Here is a 20,840-nt window from a genome sequence, read left to right on the forward strand (position 1 = left end):
TTGAAAGTGATATAGTTCTATTTTTTGTTGTACGATTTTCTCCTGTTTTGTTCACTTAAAGCGGTTCTTCACTTAAAAAGTCTTACGTAAGAACCCAGAAAGGGAATCTACCTTTCTTTCTTAGTATTTATATTAAATACTCACACTCTACTAACCTTAATATCCGCTTGGTCACTGGTGGCACTGCTCCTGCCTCCACGTGGCGGGGCTGGTAGTCTGGGAGAAGAAAGTACTTCTCCCAGGGCTAAAAGGAGTAAACATGGATACTAATGATTTCCCACGATTAGAGCCAAAGAGCTCGCAACAAGACAACCACGAAACTGATCATGACTTTTCATTGTCGAAAAGACTAAAAAAGGATGCAAACAAGCAGGAAGCTCCAGCTTTCCTGATCATCCATTCTCTGTCTTCACAATCTGTCAGCAAGCTTTCGCCTTTCATCATACAACGATGCCTTGTAAATGCAGCAGCATCTCCAAAAATGGTGAAACGCCTTCAATCTGGCGACTTGCTAATAGAGACCTCTCTTCCAAGACACTCTGACCTCCTGTTAAAACTTACATCTTTAAGTGGAATTCCAATCCAAGTCACTCCACACAACACCCTGAATTCTTCCAAGGGAGTGATCAGTGAATGGGACCTATTGAACGTTTCCGAGGAAGAAATAATTCAGGAACTAAAAGATCAAAATGTAACTCAGGCCAAGAGAATCATGATACGAAAAGACGGCATCTTAGTCCCAACCCGTAGCATAATTTTAACCTTTAGTTCGCCGAATCTACCATCCTCGGTTAAAGCAGGCTATTTAAACTGTCGTGTTCGGCCCTATATCCCGAACCCTCTGAGATGCTACAAATGTCAGAAATTTGGCCACTCCCAGACAGCATGCCGTGGAGATGCAACATGTCCAAACTGCGGATGCACAACTCACACTCAATCTGAATGCAAGGCACAAACTCCGCAGTGTCCTAATTGCAAGGGCAATCATCCAGCCTACTCCAAAGATTGTGATCTTTGGAAGTTAGGAAAAAAAATACAGAAATACAAGACAGAAAATAAAGTATCTTTTCAAGAAGCTAGAAGACAAGTAAAATCAAGTATTCCAAAAACTACTTATGCTTCGGCTGCCCATAGTTACAAATCAGTAGCATGTCAAACAGAAGTGTCAGTCTCTCCAGATAAATCGATCGCCGACTGGGCTCGATCCGTACTATCAACTCAGCCTACATCTGAATCACAGTTAGTGGACCAAAGTAATAATACGCCACTCACAATTCCAACTCAAAACCTAACCCACAATACAGTGGCAGAAAAAGTACATAAATCAGATAGTGTGGAGGTGAAACAACCAACAAGCATGGATACAGATGATATGCCCAACCAAGAAGATTTTCTTGAATTATATGCAGATGGAGACATGGAGGATAAAAATGATTCAGGACGCCCTTCTTTTCCTAGAAAAGAAAAATCTAAATCTGACCGTCACAAACAACCTACGCATAAAAAGCAGACAGATTCAGCTTCCTCTTACAAAACCAAATAATGGAACATATTATACAATGGAACTGTAGAGGTCTTCGCAGTAACCTAGATGATATATACGAATTAATTCATCACTATAAACCTCTTGCAATGTGCTTACAAGAAACTAATTTGACATCACTGGTCTCAGTCTCAATCAAAAATTACACTGTATTCAGGCAAGACAGGACTGTGTCTAATAACGCTCATGGCGGAGTAGCGATACTCGTGGATTCCTCCATCCCCGCCAGACGTATTCCCTTACGAACATCCTTAGAAGCTGTTGCCACGCGTGTTGTTAGTGGTATTACTTTGACATTGGCTTCCATTTATCTTCCGCCCAATCATCAATATACTATTCAGGAACTTGAAGATCTTGTTATGCAGTTACCATCACCGTTTTGTTTACTAGGAGACTTTAATGCACATCACCCATTATGGGGTTCCCCCACCTCAGACAGACGGGGTAAGCTGATCGAAACGTTGATTGATAGGCAGAATTTAACATTACTGAATACTGGGTCTCCTACATATGTGCATCTCCCTACTGGCTCAATATCTGCTATAGATCTTTCCATATGTTCCCCAATCCTCTTTCCAAGTATAGATTGGATACCTCTGAATGATCCTTATAGTAGTGACCATTATCCATTAATCTGCAAAATTCAAACATCCTGTTCCTACCCAATAGAAAGTCCAATTAAATGGAAATTTTCAAAGGCTGATTGGGAAAAATACAGATCGCACATCTCATTTGACAACGATATCATTCAGTCTGGTTCCATCAATAGCGTTACTGAGCATATCACAAATCAAATGCTGGCAGCTGCATCCGTCGCAGTTCCTCAATATCAAGCAAGTAATAGACGAAAATTAAATTACTGGTGGAATGAAGATTGCAATAATGCAAAAAAAGAGAAAAACAAAGCATGGAATCTTTTCCGCAAAAATCCTACCACCCCCAATCTTATTAACTATAAACGGCTCAGAGCTAAAGCTCGCTACATCAGACGCAAAGCAAAAAAAGAAACTTGGATTAAATTCGCCTCATCAGTTAATAAAAATACCGATATCAGATTAATCTGGAGAAAAATAAAATGTTTAAACAATAAATTTCCTCCTCTATCCACCCCGCTACTAAACTGGAATGGACAAGAACTCTCTAATCCCACAGATATATCAAATGCACTGGGAATTGTATTTTCTCTGTTGTCTTCTTGTAATGCTTATGATCAATCATTCCAAAAACGTAAAACCGTTGCAGAGAGATCCAAACTGAATTACGCTGACAATTCTGCTTTATCGTATAATCAGCCATTTACCATGTTCGAGCTACAGCAAGCTCTTACCAACTCAAGAAACAGTGCTGCTGGCCCTGATGGGTTATATTATGTAATGCTCCGAAATCTGGATCAAAGATCACTGTTTTCGCTGCTCATATTTTATAATCGAATATTTTCTGAACATACCCTCCCCAGCTCCTGGAGTCATTCTTATGTAATACCGATTGCAAAACCCGGTAAAGATCATTCGGTTCCTCAAAATTACAGACCGATATCCCTCACCAGCTGTCTCAGCAAAACTCTTGAGAAAATGATACATGGCCGTCTTACCTGGTTCCTCGAGTCTCAAAACTTGATAAATAAAGAACAATTTGGATTCCGGAAAAACCGATCCGCCTTGGATCTTATGATCAAAGCTGAGTCAAATATCAGAAATGCTTTCATCAAAAAGGAACATCTCGTCATGGTCTGTCTTGACGTTGAGAAAGCCTTTGACACTACGTGGCGTTTTGGAATCTTAAAGGATCTACATTCTCTTGGCCTGAGAGGTAATTTACCATATTTTATCCAAAATTTTCTTCAACGGAGATCCTTTCAAGTTCGTTATCGGGGAACCCTCTCTAAAATCTTTATCCAAGAAGAAGGAATTCCACAGGGATCTGTTCTCAGCGCTACCTTGTTTGCAATGAGAATAAACCATATAATTGAACTCATTCCGAAAACGGTGGATTCATACCTTTTCGCAGATGATCTCTCGATTTCCTGTCATTCTCAAAACATGCATTACATTGAACGCCAACTTCAAATATCAATGAATCGCATCCTGACATGGATGACACAAAATGGTTATAGACTATCCAGCCAGAAATCTACTGCCATACACTTCTGCTCTAGACGCAATATGCATCCTGAACCTGAGCTGCAATTGAATAACCATCCTCTTCCCATAACTGACTGTACTCGTCTACTGGGATTGTTCTTTGACAATAAGTTAAATTTCCAAAAGCACATTGAACATCTCCGGACTACTTGTCAAAAAAAACTGAACATTCTCAGAGTCTTATCAGCCACAACATGGGGAGCAGATCGCCAAAGCCTGCTACATATATATAGATCCATAATCAGATCTCGACTGGACTACGGTGCCCCTGTCTTCGATTCTGCTAGGGAGAGCGCTTTATCTCGCCTCAATCCTATTCAACATTCAGCTCTCAGAACAGCACTAGGTGCGTTCAGAACATCTCCAGTGCAAAGCTTGTATGTTGAAGCTCATGAACCTCCCCTAAATATCAGGAGAAAGATGCTGCTGCTGAATTATGCAACCAAGATCCAAAGCCAGATGACCCATCCTAATTGGCCAATACTCTACAATCCACAGTTTATGACCTTATACAGAAACAAACCACAGACAGTTCGGCCTGCTGGTATTAGGTTAAAACAGCTAGCAGAAGATTGGGATGTACACTTCAATAAAATTTTACGAGATCCTATAGATCCTCAACCTCCATGGTCTGTCATCACACCATCTTGTGACAATTATTTCTACCAATGGGGTAAACACTCTCTATCAGATATTAATATCCAGCAGCTACACATAGCGCATACTCAACGTTATCCTGACTTCGCTAAAATTTATACAGATGGATCGAAGTCCGAGAGTGGATCAGGCGCAGCAGTAGTACTCCCAGATGCTACCATTTCTCTATCTCTCCCAACAGAGTGCAGTAGCTACACAACTGAATTATATGCCATAAAGCTTGCTATAGAAAGTATTTTCCATATGTCAATTCAAAAGAGCTTAATTTACACAGACTCGCAGAGTTCTTTATCAGCCTTGCAAAACAATTCCCCGTCTACTCACCCTCTATTAAAGCTCATTAGAACAGAGTTGATACGTCTGAGAGAGTGCCAACAAAAAGTTATTTTCTGCTGGATACCTGGTCATACTGGAATACCAGGAAATGAAATTGCGGATGATGCTGCCAAACATCCATCTAGAGCAGCCCCAACAAATTTCTTAATACCGTTTACTGATTATAAAATGAAGATCCGAAGTATATGTAAAGATCGATGGACTCTACAATGGCAAGCACAAATTCATAATAAACTTTTTCAAATTAAACCTGTACCAAAATTATGGGCCTCTAGCCTCATTACTAACAGACAAGAAGAAGTAATCCTAACCAGAGCCAGAATCGGTCATACTCATTTAACTCATTTGTTCCTCCTCTCAGGGAATGACCCTCCTGAGTGTAATCATTGTCATACACCACATACAGTGAAACACATACTTCTAGAATGTACTCTGTATCATAATGCTCGACTAATGTCATTCAGTTCTCTAGCAAGCTTAAAGATACCATTGTCACTTAGCCATATCATAGGCGAAAAATCAAACATCGCAGAATTCTTCTCCTTCCTAAAACAAATAGGAATGTATAGCCGTTTCTAATTGCTTCTACATGAAACAAACAGGCAGTATGAACCACTTTTCTAAGTGCAATATGGCCTAAGTAGCCATTGCACTTAAAACCCCATAAACAACAACAACAACTCCCCACGTCGAATTTTAAAGCAGATGTCTTTATAGGTTCGTTTTATTTTTTAATATCTGACACAGTCTGTTGGCCAATACCAAATTCTTCAGCAACTTTTTTTTTTTTCCAGGAACACCATTTTCAAGTTGTTCTATCACTTTGAGCTTGTTAATAATAGTCACATTAACGCGTTTTCTTTTTATTCCACTTTTCAATTCTTTAGAACCCATAATTATATAAAATTTGTTAACTTATGTACATATATACGTACAAAGAAGTACGCAAATGAAATGATATAAGCAATAACGTCCGTCTGACTCAGAGTCAACGATATTGAACAATACGCAAGGCAACGTAATGGATGCCCCGTCTCTCTCTGCACATAGTCAGAATGACTTATCTGCCTTCCTAAATCCCATGTATCTTTCAAAGTACTCAACTATGAACAGAGTTTTTCATATTTCGATCCAGATTATCCGACATCCGAATTAGAGAGGGTTTACTGTATACATACGTGTGTGTGTGTGTGTTCTAATAATTTTTAATTCGAATATTGAAGTTAATATGGGGAAAGGTTACTTGGAAAATTGAAACAAAAGATACATGTGCTCGTTCCTCAACAAAGTTAAAATATATATTATTTCATGTAAGCTCCGGTCGAATCGACGTAGCGTACTTCCTGTAATCTGAGATATCAATGGCCTTGTACCGAAAAATTATCCGACTGCATTAGATAAGTATGATGCTAGACATTGTTTTGTCGTTCTGAATCAAATGCTTACCAAACTTGACTCAAAAATTGTGACAAGTTAAGGCATCTGAAAATCGAATTTTTGTTAAAAGAGATATCGTCATCATAATTTTTGGGTATAAGATTAGTCTCGAGAAATTGGAGGAAGAACGATGTTACTTATAAGAACCCTTTTTCTTTTTTGGAATGATTATGGATGAATTTCCTGTTTTTTTTGTTGAGAGTTAATAAAATGATACTTATTTTTATAATTTATTGCTATTTTTATTTATTTTTGCAGTTTCGAGTCGTTGTGACAGATATTCTGCAGCCTGACTTCGATGATGTTTACCTCCTTCGCTGGCTGAAGGGTGAGTATCGTATACCTAGCTAAAAACAAATAAATCTTTAATTGAAATCTTTTCCCACTCGTCGAATTATTTTGACATTATTTCATGGGTTAATCAGAAAAAGGTCAGCGGACGTATGAGATAGTTGTTCCTGCGTTTGCCCTGATTCCCAGTGTTTTTAATGTGTGCAATATGATCGAAAGCAGATTCGGATTAGACGGATACTGGTGTTCTTATTTCGACCTGCCATCTTATTTCAAGATGAGGTTACTCAAATTATAAACAGTAATAAAAACTCATGCGTCCGAAATAATCAATTGTAAATAACAATGTATATGTGGAAAGAAATTTTTTTGCAAATTGCATTGAGGTTGCCGGAAACTTTCCAGTAAGTCAAAGTTTGAAAGGACCGAAAGCGGGAGGGAGGGTTGAAACAGCAGGTGCAATCGAATATGAAGGTAATGATGATGGCGGTAATTTTCGAACAAGAATGATGCACCATGAGCACTTGCCGGAAGGTGGCTCAAATATATTCTGTCTAGAGGATCTAGTGGTAATGATTGATTTTTTTTTTTTTTTTTAAGAAGGAAACGCCGGTAGCAGTAGGCAAATGCATCTTTGTCCTGCATCGTGCTTATTGAGCATAGCAATAATGCCCTGCTTGTAGTTGAATATCTGGTGAAACAATATTCCTGTAACCAAACCCTCCCACCTTGGCAACTTGTGGTTTTCACCTTTTTTCTCCTAAATTGAAGGCTCAATTTAAAGGAGAATAATTAAAGAAGGCTGGGTGAAATCAAGCAGTTACTCGGAACCATTCCGAAAGTAGGGCTCCAAGCATGCCTCAGTTGGTGGCAACATCCGCAGGAAAATGTTGAGAAGACTACTTTGAATGAAATAAATTAAACTAAGATTTAAATCTTAGTTTAAAATTAAAATGTACAGTGAGGAAATACATTCAAATAGTGTGTATGTACTGTAATTCTGTTTTTGTATTGTTTATTCGGCTTTGGAACAGTTTAATAGATTCTTTACTCTCCAGGAAGTGTTACTAGTTTGAAGCATAGCACTGAGACAACTCGTGCTAGCTTCCCAGTTTATAAACTCTGTCACGTAAAGAGGTTTTTGCCTTTTTGTGTAGTCTGTTGACATGAAACGAACGTATAATAACCAGTTGCTGTAATATTTACATATAATATTTACTTAATGGAGTAGCCCCATAGGTCACAGTCATCTGACATATTCCTTTTTTGCTGAGGGCGGATAACCTACATATGAGTGAGAAGTACGAAATTATTTTATCCATTTGTTGTACTGTATTTTTATCGAGATGAACGCCTTTTGTTTTGCCGCTTGTATAATCTGGCTGACTGTTTACACTCAGCCAGATTTCATATGACAAATAAAATTTATCTGATGCTTTTAATTTTCGACATTCGTGTAATTTATACACCCCGATTTAAATTTTTACTTTTATACAGCACTTTGTTTTTTACTTCATTCTTTATATTTACCTTACTTCATCATTTTTACCGTCTTGACATGGTAGCCTGTTTATAGGTTACCAAACATATTTAGTACAGTACCGGTATTGTTTTTATTTTTGGCTTGGCGCAACCTGCTGCCAATGCGCCATTAAAAATAAAATTAACCAACCAACTTAATGGAGAGGAATGAAATCCAAACAGTGGAGTATCACAGCTTGGGCCTTGCTGCGACATTATTTTTCTTGTAATTTCTTCTCTTCTCTTCTTTTTGATCCCTTTCCCTTCTCAGGGCCCTGATACAGTTTACCATGAAATGATAAGCCACTGAATAATGTAGATTTAATAGCAATGATTCTATTCGAGAAATAAAAAAGATCCTGTAAGCGACGAATAAAAATGTTTAAATGTTTCTAAGCCATCGTATTTAAACCAAATTTCTTGAGGAAGTGCGAGACACGTCTCGCACTTCCAACATTCGCAAAATTAATCGTTCAGATTCTTTGCTTTGGGGAATTTCAGTGCTATTTTTGAAGCATCATAGCCTTGCTTGATTTTTCGTTCACTTCGCCTTCATGGAGAACCGAATGCTTTGTTTTCCAACTTATCAGTCTCAATAAATAATTTTACCAGTCTATATTCTTTCATCATCATCAGCCATTTTCAGTCCACTGCAGGATGAAGGCCTCTCCAGCCACTTTCCAGTTCGTTCTGTTTTGTGCAATGGCCATCCATTTACTATCCACAAACTCATGAATTTCATCTATCCATTTTCGCCGTTGTCTTCCAGGTTTTCTTCTAGCTCCTCTTCGGTACCATTCTGTTAGTCCATCTGTCATCATGTCTTCGAGCTATATGTCCTGCCCAAGACCATTTTGGTTCTTTAGTTTTGATAAGAATGTCCTTTACTTGAGTTTACTGCCTAATCCATGTGTTTCTCTTCTTATATAACAGTCTAATTCCCAATATAGTTTGTTCCATTCTTCGCTGTGTAGTTCTCAGCTTCTCTTCCATTCTTTTGGTGAGTGCCCAAGTTTCACTACCATAAGTCATGGTGGGGAGTATACATTGGTTCATTATTTTATGTTTGAGACAAACTGGGATATTGCTCTTCAATATGTGACTATATTTCCTGAATGCTATCCATCCAAAATTTATTCTTCTCTTGAATTCCAGCCACTTATCATTATTACAGCTAATAACTTGTCCAAGATAAGTATGTGACTCCACCTTTTCAATTACTGCTCCTTCAATCATTATGTCCCTTTCTGTGGCATACTTCATTACTTTTGTTTTAGCCATATTCATCTTTAGTGCAAAATCCTTACTAACTATGTATAACTGATTAAGATGATTTTCCTCTAATTCTTTGGGATCGTGGCTTATGACCGCAATGACATCTGCAAATCTTAAATGGTTTAGGTACTCTCCATTCACATTGACTCCTTTCTGCGACCAATCTAATCTTCTGAAAGCTTCCTCAAGGGCAGCAGTAAACAACTTCGGAGATATTGTCTCCTTGTCGAACTCCATTCTCGATTTTAAATTTGCTACCATCTTTGTCTAGTCTAATAAAGGAGGTAGCGTTCTCATATATTTTCTTCAAAATCATAATATATGGGGTATCTATGCCTTCTCTTTCTAGTGCCCGAAATATTGCCTTATGCTGTATGGAGTCAAATGCCTTTTTATACTCCACAAATGTCAGGCATAATGGTGTTTTATATTCATTTGCTTTCTCCATTAGCTGTGATATTACGCGAAGGTGATCCATAGTTGAGAATCCCGTCCTAAAGCCAGCTTGCTCTTTCGGGTGATTCTCATCAAGTATTCTTTCTAATCTGTTAGTAATGACCCTTGTGAACAACTTGTAGATGTGGGATAACAAGCTAATTGGTCTATAATTTCCAAATTTTCATTTATCTCCTTTCTTATGCAGCAAAACTATGATTGCATCATTCCACTACTTAGGCGTCACACCTTTTCTAATACATTTTGTGAAGAGCTTTACCAGTTTTTGTGTTATGCCTCTTCCTCTCAATTTAACAACTCTACAGTAACTTCATCTTCCTCCCAATTTTAGCAAATCTACAGTAACTTCATCTTCCTCCCAATTTTAACAACTGTACAGTAACTTCATCTTCCTCCGGGGCTTTCCGATTCTTCATTTTCTTCAATGCATGTTCTACCTCATCAGGAAGAATATCGGGTATGTCGTATGTGTTGCTAATTTGCAATCCATTTTGCCCACTGCTGGCATCATTCCCTCGATCCTTGTATAATTCTTTATAGTAGTCTTCTGCTATTTGAATTATGCCTTCTCTGCTATTTATAAGTACACCATCGCTATTCTTCAGTTTCAGTATCATTTGTCTTTCTGTATTACTGCTCATGGCTGCTGATTTAAGTCCTTTGTTTTCCCTTAATGCTTATTCTACTTTTCTTGTGTTAAATCTTCTTATGGCCTCTATGAGTCTCTTTCTAATGGCTTTGCATAACTCAGTATACTCAATTTTCTCCTTGTCAGTGTTTATCTTGTTCTTCATTTGTCGCCTTCGGTTAATCATAACAAGTGTTTCTTGACTAATTTTTTCTTCTTTGGATTTCTTTTTCCCTATTGGTTTCTTGGGCTTTATCACTTTCAGAAAGTTGTAATATTCCTCGTCGATATCTTGGTTCTGAGGAGTCTGCAGAAGCTCAAACTTATTCTTAAGTTCCAGTAAATACTGCTTTTTCTCCTCCTCTGTTATCTCAAAGACCTTTGTATTATTTACTCGAGTCAGTTTTTTCCTTTCCTACCTCTATGTCAAGTGTACATCATACCATTCTGTGATCCCTTCCAACATTTATCTTATTCAGGATGGTAACATTATTTACGATATATCTTGTTAGTGAGGACGAAGTCGATTTCAATAGTTGTTAATCCATTTGGACTCTTCCATGTCCACTTTCTGTTCAAGAAAAGGTCTTGAAAAAAAGTGTTCATTACTGACAATCCTTGAGATTCTGCAAATTCCGCAAGTCTTTTACCTCTTTCATTTCTTTCAACAATTCCAAAATTTCTTATAGTTCCCCTTTCTGCGCTGTTTTGTCTTTTTCCAACCATAGCATTGAAGTCCCCCACAGTAATAGTGCAGTGGGTTTTTTGCTCATCTAGAAGACTCAATTTCGGTGCACATTTCTTCAACCTCTTCATCATCATGGCTCGATGTTGATGCATAAATCATTATAACCTTTAGCTTGTACCTCTTAGAAATCTTGAGTATTAGTCTTGACACCCTTGGTGATGTATTTTTGAATTCCAAAATGTTGTTTTTTATATCTTTATGGACCAGAAACCCAACTCCACCTTCGCTCCTTTCACTGTTTCCATTGGTGTACAGCAGATTTCCACTTGATAAACTTCAATTCATTCATTCAAGTGATTCATTTCTTCTTCTTGTTTCAGCCAAACCGATGATATATTCCAATTCATATTTTCTAGTTCCTTTTCCAGCTCTAATATCCTGTCTTCACCGAAGAGCGATCTTACGTTGTAACAGGCTAAGTTTAGTTTCCATGAATGGCAGCCTGGTCATACCCAGATATTCTTAGCACCCTCTGCTTCCACTCTGATTCTCTCCCTGCCGTAAGAAGGGGAGTGAAAGCCGCTGGGGACTGAGGGCCATTTGTTTCGCCGTGCTGTCATATGCTGGAGGGTTTGGTCTTTTCCTCTTCACGCTGACCAGGCGTCTTGAAGTGAACCACTCTACACGTTCGTTGCCACCTAAGTGACGTAACAGGACTCACTATCGAGGAGGTGTGCATGAGTGGATTTTAGGGAGGCAGACCAACCGGAATTCTCCTAAATCTTCTGTAATAGAAAGATATTGGATCCATCAGTGTTTTAGACTGAGTGTCTGATAAGACACACAATACCTGTTTCCCTCTAAGCCCCCTATTTTTATTTATTTATTTTTTTTACCAGACTATAATTTTATAGTCAACACTTAATTGAACAACTTTACTAAAATTAAGTTAACTAGAGATTTCATTTCTGTTCAATTTAAAAATAATAAAAGCACTTTAACATAATTTCACGCAAACTAATTATTATTTTCCCACTAAACAGTTCCTTTTTTTCATACAGCAAGAAAATTTAATATTACGAAGGCTGAGAATATGCTAAGAAAGGTAAGTAAAGTAATATAATTCTCAAATTTTACTAATTTTAACTTGGGCGGATGGCCACATGTATTCAAAGCTGTAACAGTCGAGTTTGCATTTATCCACCAAATGCTGGTATTTACCTACCAAATGCTGGTACTTCGATTATTGGCTCTGTGTATCCTTGCTTCTAGTTTTGTAGAAATATTCTGTATCAAATAGTTATTAGTTTTTGATTAGTTAAGCGGAAAAAAAAAGAAATCTCCCTGTATATCATTTCAAGAAAACAACTTTTACAGTATCAGCAAAAAAATAAAATAAATCGGTCAACTACTGAGTGCCTGGCCCTCAGGGTGAAGGGTCCGTAGTCACCAATGGTCGTTAGTGTAGTATATCAAATAGAGAGCTTTATGGTAACTGAAAAAAGTTTTTAGAACCCCGGCTTGGCCTAAAACTGAGGAACTAACGAATACGTTGTCTATTTGAGTCTTTCAAAGCTGGAGTTGTCCTTGCCAGGACAACTCCAGCTTTGAAAATTATTAATAAATACTTCTTGTCCCAAAATTTATAAATGACCTTTATAGAATTATTAACTAACTATTTAGCAACCTTTTTTGTCACCAAAAAGAGCGTTACTTAGTACAAATAAGTGCAATAAAAAATTGGTGTTTTAATTGTAACACAAAAAGTAAAATGATAGATTTCAATCGGAATAGTTTTCCCTTGATAAGCATCGAATAACGCGTAGCTAATGTGATTTTTAAAATTTTAGCTCCATTAGCGACGGAAATGGCGGCGCCAGACATTTCCTGCCATTTTTAATTTTAAAAATATTATAAAATTATATTTTAAACTCTACTTGTAGAGCTCTTTCCAACGGTATATAATAAGCTATAGGTTGTCGACAACATTTTTGTCCCCCCCCATTTCTCAGACAAATTTTTGTCAACAACGATCAATATGGCGTTATGTTGGCCCACATGACGTACAATCTCATGCAAAATTTCAAGTCAATAGGTTGAGTGGTTCCAGAGATACAATGCTGTGACAGAGAGAGAGAGAGAGAGAGAGAGACAGACAAACAACCGAGTGACATTATAAGGGTCCTTCGTTAGACTATGGACCGTAAAACCTTCCCAGATTACCTGCTTGATAATTTTAATAATTTGTCATTATTTATTCAAACTACCCGTTTGCACAACGGGTGATGGAAGTTTCTTCCAACAGTCAGCTACCCACCGCCTGAAAGCAAATTTTCCCCCATGTATCTAGCAACCATCGTTTTCTCAGTTTAAATTGATGTCTCTCACATGTGTTATCTGATCAAAAGGAAAGACTCCATCAGCATTTAATTGTTACTCAATCCATTTAAAGCCTTAATGACTTCAATCAGATCTGCTCGCAGGTGCTTAGTTTCCAGGCGCAGCAATTTGCAGAACTGATTAATCTCGTTGCTCTTCTCTGCCCCTTCCAGCAGTTCAACGTCCTTTCTAAAATAATGCTTACAGACCTGTATGCAGTACTGAAGATGCAGTCTAACCATTTCCCTATACAAGGATAATCACCTTCTTATCCCTTCTGGCAAAATTCGTGTATTCAAAGAGCCGCGAGCTGTCCTGGCAGCACTGTGTTCAGAGAACTTCATATCTGACTGCAACAATACCCCAAGGCATTTTTTGTTGTCCAGTACTACACAGTTGGCACTTTAATTTAGAATTATTGATACCCACGTCTTGCGCCTGTTGAGACTTGTTACTATGCTTGTCCTAGACTTCCTGGACCTCCTATCGCCATTTGGACTCTGTTTTTAAAATCATTTCCATCAATATTCAAGGTTTTCTGTGGTGTTAATTCCTAGCTAATTTTTATGTGGTGAATCCAATTATCATCTCTGTGTATCCCTTAACGCATAGAAGGGGCTAGCTCTAACCGACCATGCATACCAAGTATGAAAGTGAACGCGGAGCGCCCACACAATAAGTATGGCAGAGCCATCTATGAAAAACCTGATCTTGATATCAGATCCACCAGCTCGGCAGATTTGGATAATACAGAAATGATTTCACTATCTTTGGGTTATGTTAGTATTTTTGCCATCTATAAAGTACTCGACATTAAATTTAAATTCAACGACCTTTTCAGTCAAGATCCCGCCCCTGTTAAGATCGTCATTGTAGATTTGAACAGAGAAATATCTCCTGGGGTTATAAATTAACAGATGAAGATGGAGAGCGTGTAGAACGGTAGGTCAAGGGATTCTCCCTCAGCTTTGCGCACAATCCCAAGCTACTTCCGTCCTTCAACAGTGGAAGATGGAAACTGAGTTATGATCGAGACCTCATTTTTGTTTTCAGCACCATTGCACGTTGCTGTATTAAGAGCATACTGAAGCCTATCCCGCACATCCAACATAGACCAACAAGCACAGTTTCCTTCCTACTTACATACTTCTTTAAAAAAAAGCAGACTGGCACGGATTCACATCTAAATTGGAAGAACTGATCCCATTTGCACCAAAATCCTATCCACTCTTCATACGGGCGCCTCCGTGGGCAGGAGCAGCAGTGCGTAGCACACACTTCTTGATTAGACCAGGGTTCGAGCCCGTGACCACCAAATACGGAGGATGCGGAAAGGTCAGGGAATGACCACCGCATATCCCTGGAGCAATACGGCCTTAGTTGCTAATGCTCCTAAAAACCAAATAACAACAACAACTCTTCGTACAGAATCTGAGTCGATAATACAACGAATTCATTCCACGAGGCTGCCGAATCGAGTACTTATCTGGCTTCTTAAAGAAATAGCAAAAAGAATACGAAAATTGCGTAAAGTTTTTCAGTGACAATCCTTTTTTCTCCGGCTACAAGATCAGCTGAGAAAGCTATTGACTCGACCCATACCAGCAAAATGCCATGGAACCTTATCAGTAGACTTAGTGTTTATTGTCTGGCGGCACCGGTGTTCCCACAACTCCACGTACTACTCTGTGATTCATACAGTAAAGTCTTCCCTGTAAAGGTCGGTGTTGTTCTTGTGGCCATTTAGCAATGGGGTACTTAGTGATACCCCGCAGCTAAACGGTCGTCACTAATCCCCTTCTTTGCCTCTATTGCCAGGCAGTGCAATAGAGGGAAAGAACTCTGGCTAGGCAACACACAGAGTCGCTTGAGCTTTTTAGGTACCTAAAAAAAAACAAAAAAAATAATAAAAGTGAGTGTGGGAGATAGTTTGAGAGTAGTTAGTGAGAAGAAGGAACGACGAAGAAAGAAAGCCATCCTACAGATGTGAGAGGTAGGGAGGGACGAAGAGTTTGGATGTCCCGTTGGGGAGCCCACCCAGGTCCCCAATGGGACATCCAAAAATTTTTAATCTTTTAAAGGATTCGCCAGGCTAGGGTGCCGCACAAAGATGACCGCCATAATGGCATTGATGACAGTTCCACCTGTCCCACAACAAGGTATAAAGGTGTTCTACCCATTGTGGGAGGCGCCTCCGCAGCCAGGTGGGCAGCAGTGCGTAGCACACTCTTCTTGATTAGACCGGGGTTCGAGCCCGTGCCCACCAACTACGGAGGATGCGGAAAGGTCAGGGAATGACCACCGCATATCCCCGGAGCAATATGGCCTTAGTTGCTAATGTTCCTAAAAACCTAATAACAAACGTAACAAACCTTGTGTGGGTTAGATGATTACGTAGTCAAGTCCATGTAGATTATCGAGTTTTGATATTGATTCTCAGATTGTTCCTACGTTTAGTAAAATTTATGGTCAGCGAGAAAAAAAGTACTCTTGTCCAGATGGAAGCCTTCTCATGGATGTAGTAAGAAGCGTACTGAAGTCTTTGTACTTTGGGCAGTGGTACAAGATATGCTCCCAGCTTTCCGGGAGCCCACAGAAGCAGTGAGGAACCTCAATGATGCCAAATTCAGCAAGTGTGGCGTTTAGGGAGCCATGGCCAGTGAGAATGATGGAGATAAAGACTCCAGGGGCAAATGAGAGGGGAGGCTATTTGGGGAATGAATCTCTTTGTGACAAGACCTTTAGGAGTGGAATCTCAAAGCGCTTGCCAGATCTGATAAAATGGTTTTTAGCTGTTTATTTTTTTTGTTTATTTATTAAATTGTTTTTTTAAGGAACACCACTACCTATTACCTATTTATTATTATTATAATTTTTTTTATTATACATGTTCTACTTTATTTTCGTTTTTATTCATTTCTTTTCCATATCCAGCAACATGGGTCGTCGTCGTTTTTTTTTTCCCTCTGGAATGGGTTCCCAGACGATCCTGGCCTACACCAGGTGGGTCAGAGGCTCTTTTGAGACAGTACGTGCTTTTCATGGACTGGCCTACCTTCCCGTGGTGTGGACGAGTACCCAAAATCATCTGTCCTGGTGACTGATGCTTTTGGTTAGCCAAGTGGCCAGAACACACACACATAATACACACAAATCTACGTCATTCACATTTCTGGCCCTTTATAGTGTGGTACTATTTTCACAGAGATACGAGACGCAGTTGAACTGACGTTCTAGGAGCCGCCCTTTACATATGCACATGTCCACACACACACACGTTTCTTTCTTTTTTTTTTTTTTTTTTTCAATTTTCGGGTCAATTGCCAGGTTGACACTTTAATTTAGGATAGTGGGTGAAATACTTTTCTTAAGACAGTAGGATACCCGCTTCAGATGACCTCCAGATCAAGGGGAAGAAAGTCCATCAAGATCTGGAGTGGCCATTTAGCACTAGAAATGGCGAGCAGCATGGATTAATGATACGCAAGAAAACCGCCTTGTTGAGCACGATGAGGGAACGACCACAGAGGCCTGAGTTTTTGGCCATAATCCTTTTCACCAAGGCAGTGTATTTTCTAATCTTTGTTCTAAGATATTGGAGGATGTGGACTAAAAGTGAGGTTGCTGTCAATTATTGCAAGGTATTTTAACTTGGTGACTAAAATGAATGGTGGTATTACCAATCTTAATATACCAGGGGGATGCCCAATGTCAAGTTTTCCATTTAACAAAATGGCCTGGTTTTGTCTGCTGCTATGGAGAGTTTGCATTCCTCAATCGTTAGCTCGATCCTCAAGGAGGCGTCTAGTGCCTGCCCGAATGGTGAGAACAAGATCGTCAGCAAACGCTAAGCACCTAACCTGCCAAAGATCACCATGGATCTTTGGCGAGTGCTTATAGATCAGCCACGCTGACTGAGCTTCGTCCCAATCATAACCTATGGCGCAGGCCATAGGTTATGACTGTGAGGAAGATTGCACATGGCCTTTAGGACTGCCCAAATTACCATCCCCATAGATGTAGACTTATAACCAAGGTTGGTCCCATAACCCGTGGAGATGAGGAAATACTCATTTCTGACGAGACACTACATGACCTTCTCTAGTTTGCTCAGAAAGCTTTTGATATTAGGAGAAGCAACCATGCTGTGACTGCCAGACTGCTTTATCCCCTACTTATACTGCTGCACTCTCTGACTGTAATTATCACTGAAAATGGCGACTGCGAATTGTCCTGCCAAAATGTGATTCTCACCCAATAAGAGTGTTTATGTCAAGAGCTGATACGGTATTATGTGTTTCCATGCTTTATTTTTAAAGAATACGACATCATACATACAATTTCTGTTTTGTTACTGGTATTCATTGAATTATTGAGTAACTTTGTTACTGTCTATACGTTCTTTGTGTTATAGGATCCATGAGTCTAGGTGCACGTGTTTTTGGATTTGGGTGCCAAAGTGTATATGGGTTTTGAATGTATAATTGTTGCTATGTTGCATACGGGCAGGTGAAAGGAACCATGATAAAAAGTCACAATCCCTCAGAAATCAGAATCACAAGCTCCCAATCACGGCTGGCAACGCAGAAGTCAGAGGGCTCGTGTCGATACGTGTCAGGTGTGCATGAACGTCTGTGTGACGGGTGTCTGTTCCCACAAAAAGGATACGAGTTTGCAAGTGTATATGAAAGTGGCAATGTACACGTATATGAATGGATATTTGTGTAAGTATAAATGTACAGTTGATGTGTGGGTATGTATCTTAGTCAGATTGTATGTGTTTTAGGATACCTGTAAGTGTAAGACTACACTGCCCTACCATTATTATCCGGACACTTGCCTTTAGACAAAAAAAGAGTTTTTATTGTCATTTAATATTTTGTGCTGAAACCGTTTGCTTTTATGACGGCCTTCAATCTTCGCGGCATACTCTCAACTAGCTCTTTATGAATGTCACGTGATATGTTCCTCCACTCGGCCTCTGACGCAGCCACCTTGTTCTTTGGGCGATCTCGACGTGTACTTACCCGACGATCCAATACATCTCAAAGATGCTCGATAGGGTTCAGATTACTATTCTGGGCTGGCCAATCTAACTTTTCTACACCCATATCCTCAAACCACTCTGTTACGACCCGAGCAGCGCCATGGCGTGCTGTCTTGTTGATACAGGTATGAGCATTCCCTGAAGTTTTGCCATAATGTTGGAAGTGCATTGTCCAACATTTCCTGGTATTGCACAGCATTCATGGTTTTGTCGATTAATGGAGCCAAACCATAAAAGGAGCCCTATACCATGACACTGCCTCCAACAAACTTCAATGTTGGGAGGATACAATCGGGAAGGAACTGTTCCCTTGGCATTCGCCACACCCAGAAACGGTCATCAGACTGACAGAGTGCGAATCTCGACTCGTCTGTCCATAAGACTGTTTTCCACTGTTCTACAGTCCAGGATTCGCGCTCCTTACATCATGTTAATCGGCGTCTAGCATTTTTTGAGGTGACCAGTGGCCTGCACGACCATTGTAACCCATATCATGGGTTGTCCTTCGTATTGTACTAGTTCTACCATTAGTCCCAATTGAGGCAATGCGCGCACAGAATTCTCCTGTCCCGTTCTGTTAGTTTTCGGGATTTACCAGGTCGTCTTTTGCAGATTCAGTTCCATTTGCATATGATGTCACTAACCGTTGACCTTGGGATCCCCAGAGTGACTGCATGTCTCGTACAGAACGCTTGCTTATGTGGCATCATACTGTCATTCCACGTTGGAAGTCTGTTAATTCTGTTGAACGTGTTATCTTGCATGCCCACTTTTGCACTTGTCTGTTCGAAGCCCACTGTGCATATTTATAGCTTTTTTAGCTAGTTGCAGGTTAAGATGTGTAAAAGTGAGTGAATGTTAAGGTCATTTGTGTAAGGTCATCAGTTGCTGAGTTAACGTTGCGATTTGTATAAAAAAAAAAAAATCGTGGCCGTCTAATTATTTGTCTGCATTTAGGTGGCACCTGCTTCCTGTCTCTGTATGATGATGATGAATGTAAGATGGTGATTGGGAGGGTGGTGCTATGCGCTACTTAATAGTTTACCCAAAAAAAGTGTACTACTTGTTCAAGTGTGCGTATGCTAGGCGTGTAGTGGTGAATGCATGTAGAGTGTGTGTTGTTCTAGCACCCCCATCCCAAAAAGATAGACTGCAGAACGAAAAAAAAAAAAAAAAAATTACTATATTACATTAACCCGTATTCGTGTCTGTAAAATGCGTGTTTTCTCTGGTCGATTTGCCTGTTTTGCTGGACGAAAAAACCTCTGTGTCTGAGGGGAAAAAACCTTGCTATCTACGCCTGAGACCGACTAACTCAGCCATGGAGTGAAAAAAAACCCACTAAAGTTCCTCGCGTCATCGACGGGATTCGAACCCGGTCCTTTTCCACCCGGTGTGGGGAGGACGGTGACGTGCTACCCACTCAGACTGCAGAACGGGGAAACCTGACTGGAAACTTCCACCTGCCTTGCTGACGTCATGCACCCGGTTTTGAGGCCTGACGTGATATTAGCTGACACTGGCTGCAGCTGGTCTGTCTGGCTGGTGTGGGATCACTAAACAGAGAAGCACATTGTATAGTGGGATCTCCCCACCCACTTAGGGTGAGGTAGGGAGAGAAGCAGGGACTGTACGGATTGTACTTGAACTATCACCCCTGCGCCCTTTTCCAATAAAAATTTCCAGTGTTTTTTTATTATTTTTTCAAGGGTCCTACGGAAAGCTCAAGCGACGCCCAGGGTTCGCCCCAGCCAGAGTCTATATCTAAACCTTACTCCCGGCTTACTGCTCGAGGCGTGAACGGACAACGGGGTCCTATTAGTAAGCCCGCGGCTAAACGGCTGGAGAAACAACAAATCAACACTACACTATGCAGACTAGATATAAACTTACACTATCTCTGGCCGTTACAAAGTTTGTACTGCGACACAGAGTACACCACGCGGAGTTAGGGGGGGGACCTCTGGTGCCGCTTGACAAGAAACACTATAAACAGCTCCACGTCGTCTTTCGTCCTGCAGGGCCCTCCTGCATGAGACACCACTTTAGTACTATTAAGGCTTAACAGTTATGTACTGTAGTGGTGTACCAGTCTTCACAGTACTATCCTGATAGTGTATTAAGATTGGCAAGAGGCTGTTACCAGACAACTCCTCAACAGACTTATCAGCCTCCCACTAACCGGAGCTGATTTAGACTGGCGCATATGGAAAAGCTTGAACAGTCTTCGAACGGGTTATATCAAATTTCGATCTAACCCGCTTGGCTACCCAGATGGTCCCATAGAATGTAACTGCGGTGCCATCCGAACCATGGAAGAAGAGGATCTTGCTTCTTTTGGCCGATAATGCCGTGCATCATGCACGCTACTGAACAAATATTTAACATATAAAGTCATATGCCAAACAATATTTAACTGCTACCCATATGCAGTACCTTGC

The 20,840-nt window shown here is 39.9% G+C and overlaps 1 protein-coding gene across 2 annotated transcripts in view; it reads left to right on the top strand.

The window, feature by feature from the left end:
- LOC150081804 (SEC14-like protein 2) overlaps nt 1–20,840 on the top strand; it is a 97,060-nt gene that overhangs the window by 34,478 nt on the left and 41,742 nt on the right. For both annotated transcript variants that reach the window (XM_090379693.1, XM_090379694.1), the window contains 2 exons: nt 6,373–6,442; nt 12,035–12,078. In XM_090379693.1, coding sequence (XP_090235819.1) covers nt 6,373–6,442; nt 12,035–12,078 — 114 coding nt within the window. The remainder of the gene's footprint in view (nt 1–6,372; nt 6,443–12,034; nt 12,079–20,840) is intronic.

Source organism: Mastigoproctus giganteus, chromosome 8, assembly GCF_048544385.1.
Source record: "Mastigoproctus giganteus isolate SK-2022 chromosome 8, ASM4854438v1, whole genome shotgun sequence".
Taxonomy (NCBI): Eukaryota; Metazoa; Arthropoda; class Arachnida; order Uropygi; family Thelyphonidae; genus Mastigoproctus; species Mastigoproctus giganteus.